Raw genomic sequence first — 15,875 nt, 5'->3', positions numbered from 1 at the left:
CCATTCCCTGTGTCCTGTCCATGCCTTGTCCCCAGTCCCTCCCCAGCTCTCCCGGAGCCCCTTCAGTTGCTCAAAGCTCTCCCTGGAGCTTCTCCTCTCCAGGGAACACTCAAAGCTCTCCCTGGAGCCTTCTCCTCTCCAGGGAACACCCCCAGCCCTCCCAGCTTGTCCCCACTGTTTTCAGTGTGAGAAACCAACCCAAGGACACTCAGGATATGTTCTGCTGGAGGGACTGAAGGGCTTGGAAGCTTCATGAAAACATCAATGTTAAAGCTACAGAAAACTTGGGAAATGAAGTGCAAAGCTCTCTAGGTCTCAGAACAAGACCTGCACAAGCAACAGTTACTGGATGCAGAGGATTCCCCCTAGGAAAAGGGATTTATTGCTGCCTTCCAGAGGGGCTCAGCCCTTGGGCAGCTCCCAAAGAACCCAGAGGTACAAACCTGAGGGAGCACGTGCTGAGCATGCAGTGAACAGAAGCACAAGCACGACCAGGTTTCCTTTTCTTTCCTTTTAATATAAACATCCTAGGGAGAGTTGGGGGTAGGAGCAGCCTACAGGGAATGTCTCTTGGAATAAAACGCTGCGACGTGCTTCGGGAATGATGTGCAAAATCCAAACGGCCAAGCAGGGCCAGCTCAGGACTTCCTGGATTCTTCAGTCTTCTTGATTTCCTGCAGGAAAGATCAGGAAAGAGGCTGAGGATCTGCCACTCTTTGGGAAACAGCTCTTGGTGTCACAGCTTAGGAGACCAGGAGCGACCAACTGTGGGTCCCAGGATGAGGTGAGAGATGAGAATCTGAGTCCAAGTTCTCAGAAGGTTGATATATGCTATATTTATATGTATATTATAATATATTTATATTAATATTTATATTCATATTCATATTTATATTCATATTCATATTTATATTCATATTATATTTATATTCATATTATATTTATATTCATATTTTATATTATATGAAAATGCTATACTAAAACTACACTAAAGAAAAAGAAAGGAGACATCAGAAGGTTAGAAAGGAATGATAATAAAAACCCGTGACAGACTCAGAGAGTGACACAGCTGGATTGGGATTGGTGATTAATTAAAAACAATTCACATGGAACCAATCAAAGATGCACCTGTTGGTAAGAAACCTCCAGACCACATTCCAAGCAATCAGATCATTATTGTTCACATTTCGTTTCTGAGGGTTCTCAGCTTCTCAGGAGAAAAATCCTGGCAAAGGGATTTTTCAGAAAATATCATGGTGACAACCAACAACTCAGACCAGTTCATGACATCCCAGAACCAAGCCCTGAGTTCACCCTTAGGGACAGGGCAAGGTTTGACTTGGAAGCTCCAGAAATAGGAATCCCCTTCTCTGTCATCCAGGGATGTTTATTTTGCCCCAAGTCAGGATTGTGTTGGATTAATTTCCCCCTCCCTGATGCATCACTTGTACTCAGCCTGTCCCTCAGCAGCTCAAAGCAGAGCAGGTGTGGGATGAGGTGACATTTCTGTGGCTGCCTGAGAACAGACCCTCACCTGCCTGGGCCAGGAATGAGGTGGGAAAATCCCCAAGGACTCACTCACCTCCAGCAGCACCTCCTTCAGTTCAGAATAGGCCTTTTCTAAATCATCATTAATGATGACCAGGTCGAACAGCCCAGGCTCTTTACCTGGGGAAGGAGATGAGGACAGAGTTAGAGGACAATTTTTCTTCCCTGTGTCAGCTCTCATGCACAAAGCCCCATGGCATTTTAATAAGATTTTTTAGTATTATTATTAGATCAGCTGCTGCTAATGAACTGCTCTGCCAAGCAGCCCCAAGGAACTGCAGTGGGAAGTGCAGCAGTGATCCAAGTCAGCTCATGGCAAGCCCTGCCAGCGCTGCTGGAGAGCACAAATCAGCTGTTCCCAGCAGAAGCAGCTCCCAAATGCCCCAGGCAGCCCTGCAAGGACTCACTGAGCTCCAGGTCCACGCGGGCTGCGCTCAGACGTTTCTGTAAACTCTCCTCTGTCTCCGTCTGTCGGTCCCGGAGCCGTTTCTCCTACAGGACAGAGACACGAAGGGGATGAGAGCTCTGAGGGCTGCAGGCACAAACCACCCCCACCCTCAGGCAGTGCTGTCTGTGAGAACACCCTGCAAAGGGTGACTGAGGGGCCTCACTCACAGCCCAGTGCAAACCAGTGGCCAAACTGGGCTCGAGATCTCCTACCCACAGTTCAGGGTCCCGGGTTGCCTTTACCTCCCTCTCATTTATTTATTTTTCCAGGTACTGCTGGAAATGAGATCTCTCTGCTGGGCTCTGGCATCTGGTGCTGCTGGCTTCCTCCTCCACAAACTCAACGAGAAACAGAGCCTGCCTGATGTACTGAGAGCAAGAGGGGAGAGTCAGGAGTTGTCCTCGTGTGGCCTCATCCCTCTCTGAACCACGACAGTGATTCCCCTGCTGCAAGAGTCCCACTGCAATCACTTACACAGGGCAAGACAGAGGGGCAGAATTTAGGCTGCTGCACAGAACCAACCTCCCTGGGTTTCATTTTAACTGTGGAGGCAAGTCTCAGCACAGCATGAAGCACAATTACTTAAAGACTGGCCATGCTGCAATGGAGTTCATAAGGTGTGGAAAACATTGAGGAAGGACTCAAAAAACAAACCACAGGAAGATTTATCCCTGAGAGCCAGAGGCTGGGGAGCTGGGCTGGGTGGAGATATGTTATAGTGGCCTCCTTGAGCCAGGTCTCAAAAGCTCTATAACACACCCAAGATAGCTCAGCTACCCTTGGAGGCATAAAATCAGCAGGATGGCTTCTGTGGGAGTGTTGGGAACAAAAAGGTTTAATAAAAGGCAAGATAACAAACAGAGAAAAACTGAGCCAAGTGCAAGAGGTTCTTGCTCCTGATAAAACACCTCACAAAGCCATCAGTTGCTTTGTTCTCCTCTTTTTCTAGTAAATTGCCCAGGCAGGACTTGTTGGCTCCTGTCCAATGAGCTATCCTTAAGTTTGAGGTAAAGTCCACTAAGCCTATGAGATGTCTTTTTACCTAATTGAGAAAAGAAATTTCTGGGCTTCTTTTCTTTTTGAGGGGACAAAGGCCAATTTTGTCACTCTGTGGCACACTCCTACAGGGATTTGTTTGGAATGTGTTTGTGGGATCTCAGCACCTCAGGACTGAGGTGCAGAGTGACCGAGACCACCCTTGGGGGGCTCGGGAGTCCTGGAATGTCACCAGCAGTGTCTGGTGGCTGGACTTTGATCCTGCACGGGAGACGACATCTGTATGGGGATGGGAGGATCTCACTGGGTGAATGGTGAAGGGATAAGTTAATTAGAGTGTAAAACACAGGGTTTAGGATTTCTGTACAGGGGGGTCTAGAGAAGTAAGATGGAGGAATTGGGGCGTGTCCTCTTCTTCTTCTTCTTGGCCTCCATCTTCTGTGGTGATGGTGGCACTTTGGGATTGGTTATTACTAAAAGTGCACTGGTCAATAAGGGTAAAAGGTATTGGGGAAAAATGATAAATATTGTATACGTAATTTTGAGTATAAAGACAGGTGACCGCCCCAGGGGCTCTCAGTGTGCTCATGGCTGGCTGCTGTGCAGACCTCTGTCGGGCCGAGGGAAAATCTTTTAGATAAACAATTAATAAACACCGAGACCAAGAAAAGATCTGAAGCCTCTTCTCGTCCTTTGGGGCGCTGGGCTGTCCAAGGCCACCCCGGGCCTTTCCAGGCCACCTAAACAGCCGAGAAACCGACATGTGTTCCCAGCTGGAGCAGGGCCCTGCAGAGGGAAGGGGAGCCGTGGCTGCTGATTACCTCTAAGCGCTACCGGCAAAGCAAGGCGGGCGCTCACCAGGATCTCGATGGAGGGCGGCTGCACCGAGATGTAGATGGGGTTCAGCTCCGTCCTCTTGATGTTCCTCACGCCCTGGATGTCGATGTCCAGGACACAGATCTGGTTCTGGGCCTGCACGGCCTGCACAGCTCCTTTACTGGGGACACAGCACACAGGGGTCAGAGAGCCCGGGGGTGAGGGCGTGTTCACAGGGCTCACAGGAGGGAAGAGATGAGGATTTGACTCCATGTTTCAGAAGGATGGTTTATTATTTTATGATCTATATTATATTAAAACCATACTAAAGGATAGAAGAAAGGATTTGATCAGAAGACTACCAAGGAATAGAAATGGAATCTTGTGACTGACCAGAGTCTGAGCCAGCTGACTGTGATTGGCCATTAATCAGAAACAACCCCATGAGACCAATCCCAGGTGCACCTGTTGCATCCCACAGCAGCAGATAACCATTGGTTACATTTCATTTCTGAGGCCTCTCAGCTTCTCAGGAGAAAAATCCAGGCAAAAAGATTTTTCATAAAAGATGTCTGTGACACAGGGGTGTGGTTATTAATTGTTGTGGGTCCCCAGGAGAAGGTGAGAGATGGGAATCTTGACTCCATTTCAGAAGGCTGATTTATTATTTTATGATATGACATAATATTGAAAGAAATGATATACTAAAACTACACTCTTAAAAGAGAAAGGAGACACCAGAAGGCTGGAAAGGAATGAATAATAAAAACCCATGACAGACCCAGAGAGTGACACAGCTGGACTGGGATTGGTCATTAATTAAAAACAATTCACATGGAACCAATCAAAGATGCACCTGTTGGTCAGCAACATCCAAACCACATTCCAAGCAATCAGATAATTATTGCTTACATTTCATTTCTGAAGTTTCTCAGCTTCTCAGGAGAAAAGTCCTGGCAAAGGATTCTTCACAAAACATGACAGTGACACAGGGAGGGTTGGGGTGTCCCCTCCAGCAGCGGGGAAACCTCACAGGGCTCCCCAAACTGTGGCAGGAGAGGACAGAGCCTGCTCTGCTCCTGATGAGGAGTTGCTCCAAGTGTCACTGCTCTGGGTGGAGCAGGGAGCTGCTGTCTCCTGCTGGAGAGGCTGGCAAAGCCATGCTGGAAGCTGTGGGGATGGATCAGTGTGACTATCCCAGGGATGGGTGGGATGTCCATAAACTCCTGCCTTGGCACAGCTCCACCACCTGGAGAGAAGTTCCCTGCTCATGGCAGGAGGTTGGAACTCGAAGATCTTAAAGGCCCCTTCCAACCCAAACTATCCTGGGATTCTGTAACAAATATGGAAACAATCTTCACTGAAGAGCAAAACCACTGAGAACTCCCCTCTCCAGAGATCCACTGACTCTGCTGAAGGATGCTGGATGGGCATGGATGCTCCCATCTGTGTCACAGACACATTTTATGAAAAATCCTTTCCTTAGGAATTTTTCTCCTGAGAAGCTGAGAGACCTCAGGAACAAAATATAAACATTGATTATCTGCTGCTGTGGGATGCAACAGGTGCATCTGTGATTGGTCTCATGTGGTTGTTTCTGATTAATGGCCAATCACAGCCAGCTGGCTTTGACTCTGTCCAAACCTTTGTTATCATTCTTTATTTTTCTATTCTTAGCTACCCTTCTGATGAAATCCTTTCTTCTATCCTTTAGTATAGTTTTAATGTCATACCATAAAATAATAAATCAGCCTTCTGAAACATGGAGTCAGATCCTCATCTCTTCCTCGGACCCCTGTGAACACCACCACACATCTGGGTCACAAGATGCATTTAATTCTCCACTTAGTTTTTCAAGTGATGGCTTTTATATGCTGCAAAGACAATTTCTCTTCACCAACATGGGGAATTGCCTCAAGCTTTTTAATCATTTATTGTAACTCACTGCTGACTTAGGGAGCAGAAAGGATTGGTGAGAACTTCTCAACTCTCCTTCAACTCTCCCTTTCTCCCACATCTGGGCAGGATCATCCTCAGGGGCTTGGAGAGATTCTGAATTTATTTTCTAGCATCCCAGAATAGTTTGGATTGGGAAGGATGTTTGAGACCCTGGGGCACAGGCAGAGACACCTGACCCACCTTGTCCCGTACATGTTCCCGGAGAACTCCGCGTGCTCGATAAATTCCCCAGCATCAATCTCCTTCTGCATTTCCTCTCTGCTCACAAAGTGATAATCTGGAGAAGGGAGAATGGAGAGAAATTAACATTCTGAAGGTAAACTTCATGGTCAAAATGACACCCGTGGGTTTTTGGGGGAGAAGACACTAAAAATCTGTTTTAGACAATGATTCACTTTCTACTTCCACACCAGTTGTCCAAACACCTGCTCAAAACTTTCTGGAGTTTTCTGTGTGGCCAAAACTGCTGCTCTACCCCATTTTTCACATCCTTTCCCACTCCTGGTGCAGTGGGAACTTCTCCTCCCTTGCCTCCAGGTATGGGACACATTAGAGCAGGAATGGTGAGGCCTTTCATTTAAAAGATTTCTAATTAAAGACAAGAATGGGATGAGAGACAGGGAGATAAAAGAGAACATCAAAACCAAGCTAATTAAAAAGGAACATTTCTCTATCTTCTGTTGAAATTCCTTCCTGTCACTTCAGAGGGAAAACTGCCACTGGAAATGAAGAACAAACCTCATTTGGTTGTTTCTTAAATATGCAAATACATGAGAAAACAGCTGGGCACAAGCAATTAATACAGCTAAAACCATTTAATTAAGCAGCTGCACTTCCCAAAGCAGCGGCCATTGGAGAGACCTCCTCAGAACCTCCTGGAACTTTGGGAAATCAAATCACCCAAGTTCAGAACACAGCACCTAAAATGAGAACCCAGATCTGAAAACCTGAATTATTTGGAGAGTTCAGTGAGACAGACCCAACTGAAAACCTGAATTATTTGAAGAGTCCAATGACAGACCCAACTGAAAACCTGAATTATTTGGAGAGTTCAGTGAGACAGACCCAACTGAAAACCTGAATTATTTGGAGAGTCCAATGACAGACCCAACTGAAAACCTGAATTATTTGGAGAGTCCAATAACAGACCCAATGAAAACCTGAATTATTTGGAGAGTTCAATGACAGACCCAACTGAAAACCTGAATTATTTGGAGAGTTCAGTGAGACAGACCCAACTGAAAACCTGAATTATTTGGAGAATCCAATGACAGACCCAACTGAAAACCTGAATTATTTGGAGAGTCCAATGAGACAGACCCAACTGAAAACCTGAATTATTTGGAGAGTTCAGTGAGACAGAGCCAACTGAAAACCTGAATTATTTGGAGAGTTCAGTGAGACAGACCCAACTGAAAACCTGAATTATTTGAAGAGTCCAATAACAGACCCAATGAAAACCTGAATTATTTGGAGAGTCCAATGACAGACCCAACTGAAAACCTGAATTATTTGAAGAGTCCAATGACAGACCCAATGAAAACCTGAATTATTTGAAGAGTCCAATGACAGACCCAACTGAAAACCTGAATTATTTGGACAGTCCAATGAGACAGACCTGACTGCAACAGGCTCACCTTTGCCATTCACTTCTCCAGGTCTTGGCTGCCTTGTGGTATCTGCAGGGAAAAGAAGAAGAACAAAAAAATTAGAAACAGCCTTGTAAATTCTGTACATCACCCACAGATGATGCAGGATGAAAGAAATGCCAAGATCTAAGTGGCACATGGATTTCTAGGCAAAAATCTCTACCGAGAGGCAATTTGGGAGAAAATAAGGTTTAGTTTGGAGTGAGATTAGAGATGCAGTTGAATCAGGAACATAGGATAACACACACAAAATGGATAATTTTAAGGATTTTTTTCTCCTACCATTAGGTTTTTAAGCATCCAGTATTTGCTCTTTCATGGTGGAGGGAATCCAGATCTCAAAGCACAATTTTACTTGCAGTACACAGTGTTGGGACATTAAAACACATTTTGGAAATGGACCTAAAAACACCTTACAAAGCTCCATGGGAAAAAATCAAGTGGCTTTTGAAGCAGAAATGTGGGGGGAATTTTGTTACTTTCACAGTCAAGGTTCACCCAGAAGAATCTTGTTTACTCTCTGAGTTTAGAGATGTGGGGAGTCACTAAACCTGGAAAGGTGCTACTCCAGACAAAGCTTAGCCTCACCACTCAATACCAGGAGTAAAAGGTGCCCTGAATCATTTGAACACCCCCAGGATCCCACAGACAGACCTGGACACAGCCAAACCATGAGAAACCAGAATTGAGGTATAAACAGAGGCAGGCTCAGAGCTGGCCCAGCCCTGGATACTCACGGGAGACGCTGAAGCCGAAGATGTTCTCATAATCCTTGAGCAGTTTCTTTAACAAAGTGCTTTTCCCTGCACCTGATGGGCCACTCAGAACCACTGGCCTTGGTCCCTGCATGACTGGGGACAGACAGAGAAATGGCTCTGCTTAGAAACACCCATGGAAACGCAGCTGTGGATTCCCAGGAGTGCTCAGCCCCTGAAAACAGCACCCATCTTTTAGCCTTGGGCACAAATTTATGCAGGAAAAGCTGAAATGATGCAAAAGCACAAGGTCAGAGCTGATAAAAAGCACTGGGAGTGCAGAAACATGTCTCAAGAGACTGAGGTTAAACTCATAGGATGTAACCCAAAGAAGGAGGAAACTGGGATTTAGCTGCCACTAAACTGGGATGATTGAAGCCAGATGGTTTCCATCACAGCTGGGTCTCACTGGGACCAAAATCCTGAGGAAAACTCTCTCTGAAAGGAACAAAACCCTGTTTGTGCCTGGTGGCATTTGGAATCATGGGACAGAGGTACAATCCTAGTCCTTTCCCTCTCACAGGGAGAGAGTTTGCAGGTAAAACTTTGTATCACCAAACCCTTGTAACATCATCTGAACTCGGGTGAAATCACTGCCATCAACAGGCGCAGGGATTTATTCCCACATTTCCTGAAGCACCAACTCCATCTGCAGGTGTTTCATGGTAAAAAAAAAAAAAAAAAAAGAGATCCAGAGATCAGTTCCTGGTACTGGTGGAAAAAATGCAGCCTGGGGCCACACAGAACAGGAGAGGAAAAAGGGGAGAGGAAAAAGGGGAGAGGAAAAAGGGGAGAGGAAAAAGGGGAGAGGAAAAAGGGGAGAGGAAAAAGGGGAGAGGAAAAAGGGGAGAGGAAAAAGGGGAGAGGAAAAAGGGGAGAGGAAAAAGGGGAGAGGAAAAAGGGGAGAGGAAAAAGGGGAGAGGAAAAAGGGGAGAGGAAAAAGGGGAGAGGAAAAAGGGGAGAGGAAAGCAACGGGAGTTTTCACATTCCTGTGTCTCTGGAGAGAAGGAAAGTTGAATTATCCACACGTGCAAAAGAAGAAATGCTGTTTAAAGGTGTGGGGGGACCACAGGGACCCTCATCCATCAGCAGTTTCCAAACCAGAAGCGATGGTGAGAGTGGAACGAATCAAACTCTTCCCATTTCAGTTTCAGCAAGCACTAAAATCATTTCCTCAGCCTGCGGGCTGGGTGTGGCCGGGGGAGGCAGCAGATAAAGCCTTTCCATTTTCGATGAGCTCACAGCAATGTCACCCTGACCTTACACATCACTTTCCAAGCAGCCTTAAGCCCGGTGCTGTCTCACCGGGTAATCCCGCCGGGCTCCCTCTCGCTGACCCCGCGTTCGCAGCCCTGAATCCCCGCTCCTCCTCCTCCTCATCCTCCCTGGGGCAGCACGGCGCGGAGACTGAATTACACAACTTCTCTCTGCTCCCGAGGAGCCTCGGCTGACCGCAGCTCATCCCGGGCGGGGTTTAAAGCACAGAGAATCAGGAGGTGCCGCAGCGTGGGCAGTGAAACACCCACGGGCGATTAGCATCCATAAAGAAATTCCTTTATTCGTCTTTTTTTGGTTTTGCTCAGTGCCCTCTGAGATGAAACCTTGAGAGGACCAATCCCATCACCACGGTGCCCGATGAGGCTCCATCACCCCAAAACCAGAAGGTTGAACAAACTCTAGAAGTTCTTTGGGGGCTTTCCTACCATCCCCTTGGTCCTTAAACGTCTGTAATTTCCAATAAAACACAGGTTTTGCCTAAATGGTCAATACCAAAAGGAAGCACCAGGGAAATGCTACTCAGTGCTTGCAGAGCAGTCACCCAAAGCATTTTCTTCTCTCTGTCCCACATCACCCATCAGGTGAGCCCTCAGCATTCCCTGGAAATTCATGGACACAAATTCATCCCTTCAGCCTTCACAGCACATCTGCCCCCAACAACGCTCTCCATCACACCCAGCTTCTACAAGCACCCCAAAAGTGACATTGGGGTGTCATGGATTTCCAGGTTCCCTTCCACAAATCCCAGCCAGAAAGAAGAGAGCTTTCCCTTCATTTCCCCCAAAGTTTCACCTGCCCTTAGCAAACACCAGCAGAAATTCAAAGCTGCCCAAATCACTTCCAATCATTGAACCCCAGAGAGTGGGAAGGGGGCTGGGAGAGGCTCCAGCCCATCCTTACCTGTTCCTTGTGCTCCTTTCCAGCCAAGGAAAGCAGAGGCAGCAGCACAGGCTCCTGGGGGCAGAGCTGGGCTATTTGTGAGCTCCTAAAGCCTTCATTAACCAGCTGCCATTCGAAGGTGGCCAATGAGAACAACCCTGGCGAGCTTTAATCTCCCCCTGCTTCCTCCTCCACTCTGCTCTCCGGGCTGCCAAAGCTGCAGCAGCACCCCCAAAAGGTGAGGGGTGCCAGCCCTGGCTGGGATTGTGGGAACAGCAAAGCTGCTCCTGGCCCTGCGTGCACGAGGGTTTTGTCTGTGTAGGATCCTGGAATGTTTGTGTTGGGAGCTTCCAGAGCATCTATTCCACATCTAGCCCTGCCATGGGCAAGGACAATTCCCACCAGGCCAGGCTGCTCTGAGCTCCATCATCCAGCCTGGAGCACTTCAGGCACTTTGCTTCTGCAGGAACATTGCTCTTCCTTTGGAGCACACAGCTCCACGACAGGAAAACTCCTCCTCCTCAAACCACTCCCTCAGTGGGACCCTCTCCTCCACCTCACCCCTTTTCCTTCCCCAAACACCCCCAGCTAAGAGAAAAAGCACCTGGGCAGTGATCACGTCTCGCTTCTTTCAAAACAGCTAAAAATAAACCTGAAGGCTTGCAGGTGTTTCCTCCTGCCTCCCTTGTGAATCCCTTCCCTGGCTGCAGATCTGCAAAGGAAACTGAGAGGGAACAAAAGGCATTTCAATGCTCATGGAATCCCACTGGCAAACTGGGGATTTCACAGAATTCCAGACTGGTTTGGGCTGGAAGGGACCTCAAAGCTCAGCCAGTGGCACCCCTGCCATGGCAGGGACACTGGGATGGAGCAGCCACAATGTCCCTGCCCTCACTCCCTGCTCCCCAAACACCACAAGTAAGCAACAAGAAACCCCCCAAACCCCCAGATCTGGTGGATTTGGGGCTTTTTTCTCTTTGTTTGGTTCCAGGAATGCGTTGGTGCATCACATTTCCAAGCTGGCTGCAGCAGGAATGTCACAAAATGTATTTATTTTAGGCAGAAGCTCAATTTTTTTATTCCCCCTTTTTTTATTCCCCCCTTTTATTTCCCCAGATTTTGGCATTTTCAGAGCAGCCAATCTGCAAATATCCAGCACAGAGGGTTTCCTAAAAATGAGCTGGGATCCAGCCAAATCCACCAAAACCACTGCAGAGCTGGCCAGCAAGAGAACAATTAACAATATTAATTATCTCCTGGGCCACACAAAACCCCTCTGGGCTGCAGAGGTGGTGACAGGAGGGTGTCCCCAAGGCAAGGAATGGCTCCTGGTCTGCTTGTGCTGCTAAATTCACCCTGGATTTTACCTCACCAGGGGAGCAAAGGACAGACATCACAAGAGTTAAACAAATTAAAACTGATTAGCAGAGAGGCTTTACAGGGAAGGCAAAGCCACCTGATGAAGAAGAAAAGAAGATTAAAGCACGGTTTCCCTGGAGCCTTGAGAAATGTCTCCTGGATTAGGATTATAATCCCAGCCCCTATTTTTAGCAGGTTTGTTATAAAAGTGCCACCCCCATAGATCTGGGACAGGTTCCAAAAAGGGAGAGAGCTCCTGCTGTGACAGGGAATCATCTGCAGGGAGGTTCCAACCCTCCAGCTTCTCCCACCCTGTGGTTCTGTGAGGAGCAGAGCATCCCACAGCAGTGCAGAGCTGGAGCTCAGCCACCTTTTTCCTGCAAATAATTACCTACAAAGCACTAATTAGCCTCTCCACTGGCTGCAGCCTGGCTTGCAGGGGGTGCTGATGCTGCACTTGCTCGAGGTCACTGCAGAAATCAGGGAGCTCCAAGCCCATTATTCCCATGTCCTCCTGTAAACCAGAGCCCACCAGGAGGATAAAACCTCCAGAGAGGTGAAGCTCACACAGGTGTGCTTTTACCATCCCCACACGTTTGTTTCAGCACACCTGGAGGATGCTCGTCCCTAAAGCCCTCTAACCCCAAAAATCCCACGAGCACATCTCTGTGTGGTTTATCCAAGCAGGGACACCTCGGAGCCACCCCGGAGCAGCTCAGCCATGGGGACCCCGTGTGGATGGTGGCAAGGGCACACAGCCAGGCTGGGGACAGCCCCGCGGGGCTGTGACCTGTGCCACCCCCTCAGCCATCCCACACGGGTAACACAGGACAGAGCAGGGGCAGCTCAGCCTCCCCAGGGCTGCGTGGGGGGATCATGCAGGGGCTCAGCACCCCCACGTCGGTACCTCAGTGTCCCAGCACTCCCATGGGGCACTCAGCAGCCCGGGGCCAGCTGGGACCCCTCAGCCCAAGGCCTTTGTGAGGGGCTGAGCACCCCAAGGCCAGCCAGGGCTCCTCAATGCAAAGCCCTAAGAAGGGGCTGAGCACCTGAGCATCCCAAGGCCAGGCAGGACTCCTCAATGCAGGGCCCCCAAAAGGGGCTGAGCACCCCAAGGCCAGCCAGGGCTCCTCAATGCAGAGCCCCCAAGGCCAGCCAGGGCTCCTCAAAGCAGAGCCCCCAAGGCCGGCCAGGGCTCCTCAATGCAGAGCCCCCAAGGCCAGCCAGGACTCCTCAATGCAGAGCCCCCAAGCCAGCCAGGGCTCCTCAATGCAGAGCCCCCAAGGCCAGCCAGGACGCCTCAAAGCAGAGCCCCCAAGACGGGCTGAGCACCCCGGGACCCCTCCGCAGAAGAACCCCGTGAGGAGCTCGGCACCCAAGGCAGGTTGGGCCCCTTCAGCGAAGGGTCCTTATGAGGGACTGAGAACCCCAGAGCCGGCCAGGACTGCTCATGCCAAGCCCTCCGTGAGGGGCTGAACGCCCCGAGGCCACTCAGCCCAGGACCCCTGTGAGTGACGGAGCTGCTCGGGCTGGTTAGACCCCCTCTGTGCACGGCCCCTGTGGCCGGCCGTGCCCCTCAGGCCGCGTTCCCCGTGAGGATGCGAGCCCCAGCCCCATCCCCGCTCACCCGCCCGGGCGATCCCCGCCCCGCGCATCCGCCCGAGGATCATGAGGGGATGGGGGGGGCGCTCCCGGCAGCCCCCGCGCGCGCCCGCCGCCACCGCCGCGCGCCTGACGTCACCAAGGGGGCGGGGCCCGGCGGGGAGGGAGCGCGCCGTCACGTGAGTGAGGGCCGGCGGGACGGACCACGCGGAGCGCTGGGCGGGGGGGTGAGAGAGGGGCTGAACCATGATGGTGGGAGGGGGGACAGCACTTGCAGGGCTGTGATGGAGGGGGGAGTTAGGGGAGAACGGAAGGAGCAACGTTGGATGAACCACGGCGGGGCGGAGAGGGGGCGGTGTTGGGCCGAAGCACGGTGCGGTGGCGGGAGCCATAGTGGGGTTGGAGAGAGGCGGGAGGGTTGTGGGGGGGAGGCATGATGGGATTGAACCGTGGTGGGCTGAACCATGACGGGGAGAGGGGGGAACTGTCATGGAACTGACGCATGGCTGGGCAGGGGGAGACGTGGTTGGGCTGGACCATGGCGGGAATGGGGGGAACCATGGTTGGAGAGAGGTGGGAGGGCTGAACCAAGGTGGTTGTGGGGGGGAAGCATGATGGGACTGAACCATGACGGAGAGAGGGGGGAGCTGTCATGGAACTGACGCATGGCTGGGCAGGGGGACGTGGTTGGGCTGAACCATGGCGAGGGGTGGGGAGTACATGGGGCTGAACCATTGCGGGAGCAGGGGGAGCCACACCATGGCCGGAGCTGTCATAGGGCTGCCCCGTGCTGGGGGGAGGATGTGGAAGCTTCACAGCGATGGCGACACTGCGGTGTCACCTCACAACCACTGCAGCACCTTTCCTTGTCCCCAGAGTGTCCCCAGGCTGTGTCCCCTGCTCCGTGTGCCGGACCCGTCCCTCACAGCCGGGCTGCGATGGCGGCTAGCGGTGCGCTGAGGTGAGCGCGGGGTGCCCGTGGGGCAGCGGCGGCTCTCCCGCCGGGAACCGCCCGATGGAGCTCCCGTCACCCTCACGGTGACACTTGGCAGAGCTCCCGTCACCTTCACGGTGACACCCGGTGTGAGCTCCCGTCACCCTCATGGTGACACCAGCTGTGAGTTCATGGCGACACCCGGTGTGAGCTCCCGTCACCCTCACGGTGACACCTGGCAGAGCTCCCGTCACCCTCACGGTGACACCCGGTGTGAGCTCCCATCACCCTCATGGTGACACCCGGTGTGAGCTCCCGTCACCCTCACGGTGACATGGGCCAGAGCTCCACCACCCTCACGGTGACACCGGTTTGAGCTCCCGTCACCTTCACGGTCACATGGGCCAGAGCTCCATCACCCTCCCGGTGACACCAGCCTGTCACCCTCACGGTGACACCGGCCCTTTTCCCACAGTGCCCTGCGCCTCCTGGCCCGGCCCCGGCTGCCGCTCTGTGCCTGCACCCGCAGCAATTCCAACCGCGCGGCCATCGGGCACCTGCAGCGGCAGCGCTACGGCCGCCTGTACCCCATGCTGCTCGTCAGCACCGACGGCTCCACCGTGCGCCTGCGCTACGGAGAGCCCAAGAGGATCCTCATGGTACGGGGACAGTGACAGGCTGGGAGCAGGGGGGTCACAAGGGCTTGGGGTGTGTCCCCAGGGGGCTCAGGGTGTGGGTCAGGGGGTTCACAGCCTGTCCTGGGGCCTGGGAGGTCACAGCGTGTCACTGGGATTGCACCCTGTGTGCTGGGGGTGTCGCACTATGTGCCAGGGGTGTCACACCGTGTCCTGGGGGTGTCACACCGTGTCCCAGGAGAATCTCACACCATGTCCCAGGGGTCTCACACCATGTCCCAGGGGTCCCACACCATGTCCCAGGGGTCTTATGCCTTGTCCCAAGGCTTCACGCCGTGTCCTGGGATCTCACACCATGCCCTAAGAACTCATGCCCATCCCTGGGGAATGTCACACCATGTCCCAGGGCTCTCATGCCAGGTCTCAGGGCTCCACACCATGTCCCTGGGATCTCACACTGTGTGCTGGGGGTGTCACACCCTGTCCCAGGGATGTCACACCATGTCCCACGAGTCTTGTGCCTTGTCCCAAAGCTCCACACCATGTCCTGGAAGCTCACACTGTGTCCCTGGGATCTCATCCTGTGTCCTGGGAGTGTCACACCACGTCCCAGGGATTTCACACCATGTCCCAGGGGTGTCATGCCGTGTCCTAGGGGTGTCACACTGTGTCCCCGCTGTCTCATCCCGTGTCCCCCGTGTCCCCAGATGCCCCTGGACAGCAACACGCTGCCCGAAGCCGAGCGCAGGGCTCGTCTGCGCCGGCAATTCCCCACCAAGCCTAAGGCCAAGGAGGAGGAAACCTTCGAGGGCATCGACCTGGACACCTACAAGAAGTTCTGGAAGAAGTGAAGCGCTGAAAGCAGGATTGTTTAAATGTATAAATAAATGTATAAATGAAAATGTTCAATTCCAGCCGTGTGTGTTGGTGCGGCTCTGCGGGGCTCCCCCCGCGCTGGGAGGCGCGGTGGTACCGCCCGTCCGTCCCCCCTCCGGCCGTGCCCGCGGTGGTAGCGGC

The 15,875-nt window shown here is 51.7% G+C and overlaps 2 protein-coding genes across 4 annotated transcripts; one reads left to right on the top strand and one right to left on the bottom strand.

Moving 5' to 3' along the window:
* Positions 1-496: 496 nt before the first annotated feature.
* GUK1 (guanylate kinase 1) lies at positions 497-13,408 on the bottom strand. The gene is made up of 8 exons (XM_058028873.1): positions 13,315-13,408; positions 8,154-8,267; positions 7,405-7,446; positions 5,948-6,044; positions 3,851-3,989; positions 1,956-2,040; positions 1,583-1,668; positions 497-674 (listed from the first exon to the last, which is right to left on the bottom strand). Exons 1-8 carry the CDS (start codon positions 13,355-13,357, stop codon positions 639-641), a joined length of 642 nt encoding a protein of 213 aa, XP_057884856.1. The 5' UTR covers positions 13,358-13,408; the 3' UTR covers positions 497-638.
* Positions 13,409-13,437: 29 nt separating this feature from the next.
* MRPL55 (mitochondrial ribosomal protein L55) lies at positions 13,438-15,767 on the top strand. 3 transcript variants are annotated; one of them, XM_058028852.1, is made up of 4 exons: positions 13,438-13,468; positions 14,166-14,250; positions 14,699-14,882; positions 15,566-15,767. In XM_058028852.1, the coding sequence occupies exons 2-4, from the start codon at positions 14,228-14,230 to the stop codon at positions 15,707-15,709; spliced, it is 351 nt and encodes a 116-aa protein (XP_057884835.1). In that variant the 5' UTR covers positions 13,438-13,468; positions 14,166-14,227; the 3' UTR covers positions 15,710-15,767. The 3 variants fall into 3 exon arrangements, with proteins under 3 accessions (XP_057884835.1, XP_057884829.1, XP_057884843.1); XM_058028846.1 differs by having other exon boundaries at positions 13,453-13,516; XM_058028860.1 differs by lacking the exon at positions 13,438-13,468 and adding an exon at positions 13,643-13,662.
* The last annotated feature ends 108 nt before the right edge of the window (positions 15,768-15,875 follow it).

Source organism: Melospiza georgiana, chromosome 1 (assembly GCF_028018845.1).
Source record: "Melospiza georgiana isolate bMelGeo1 chromosome 1, bMelGeo1.pri, whole genome shotgun sequence".
NCBI lineage: Eukaryota > Metazoa > Chordata > Aves > Passeriformes > Passerellidae > Melospiza > Melospiza georgiana.
This window is presented reverse-complemented; position numbering and strand designations above follow the sequence as displayed.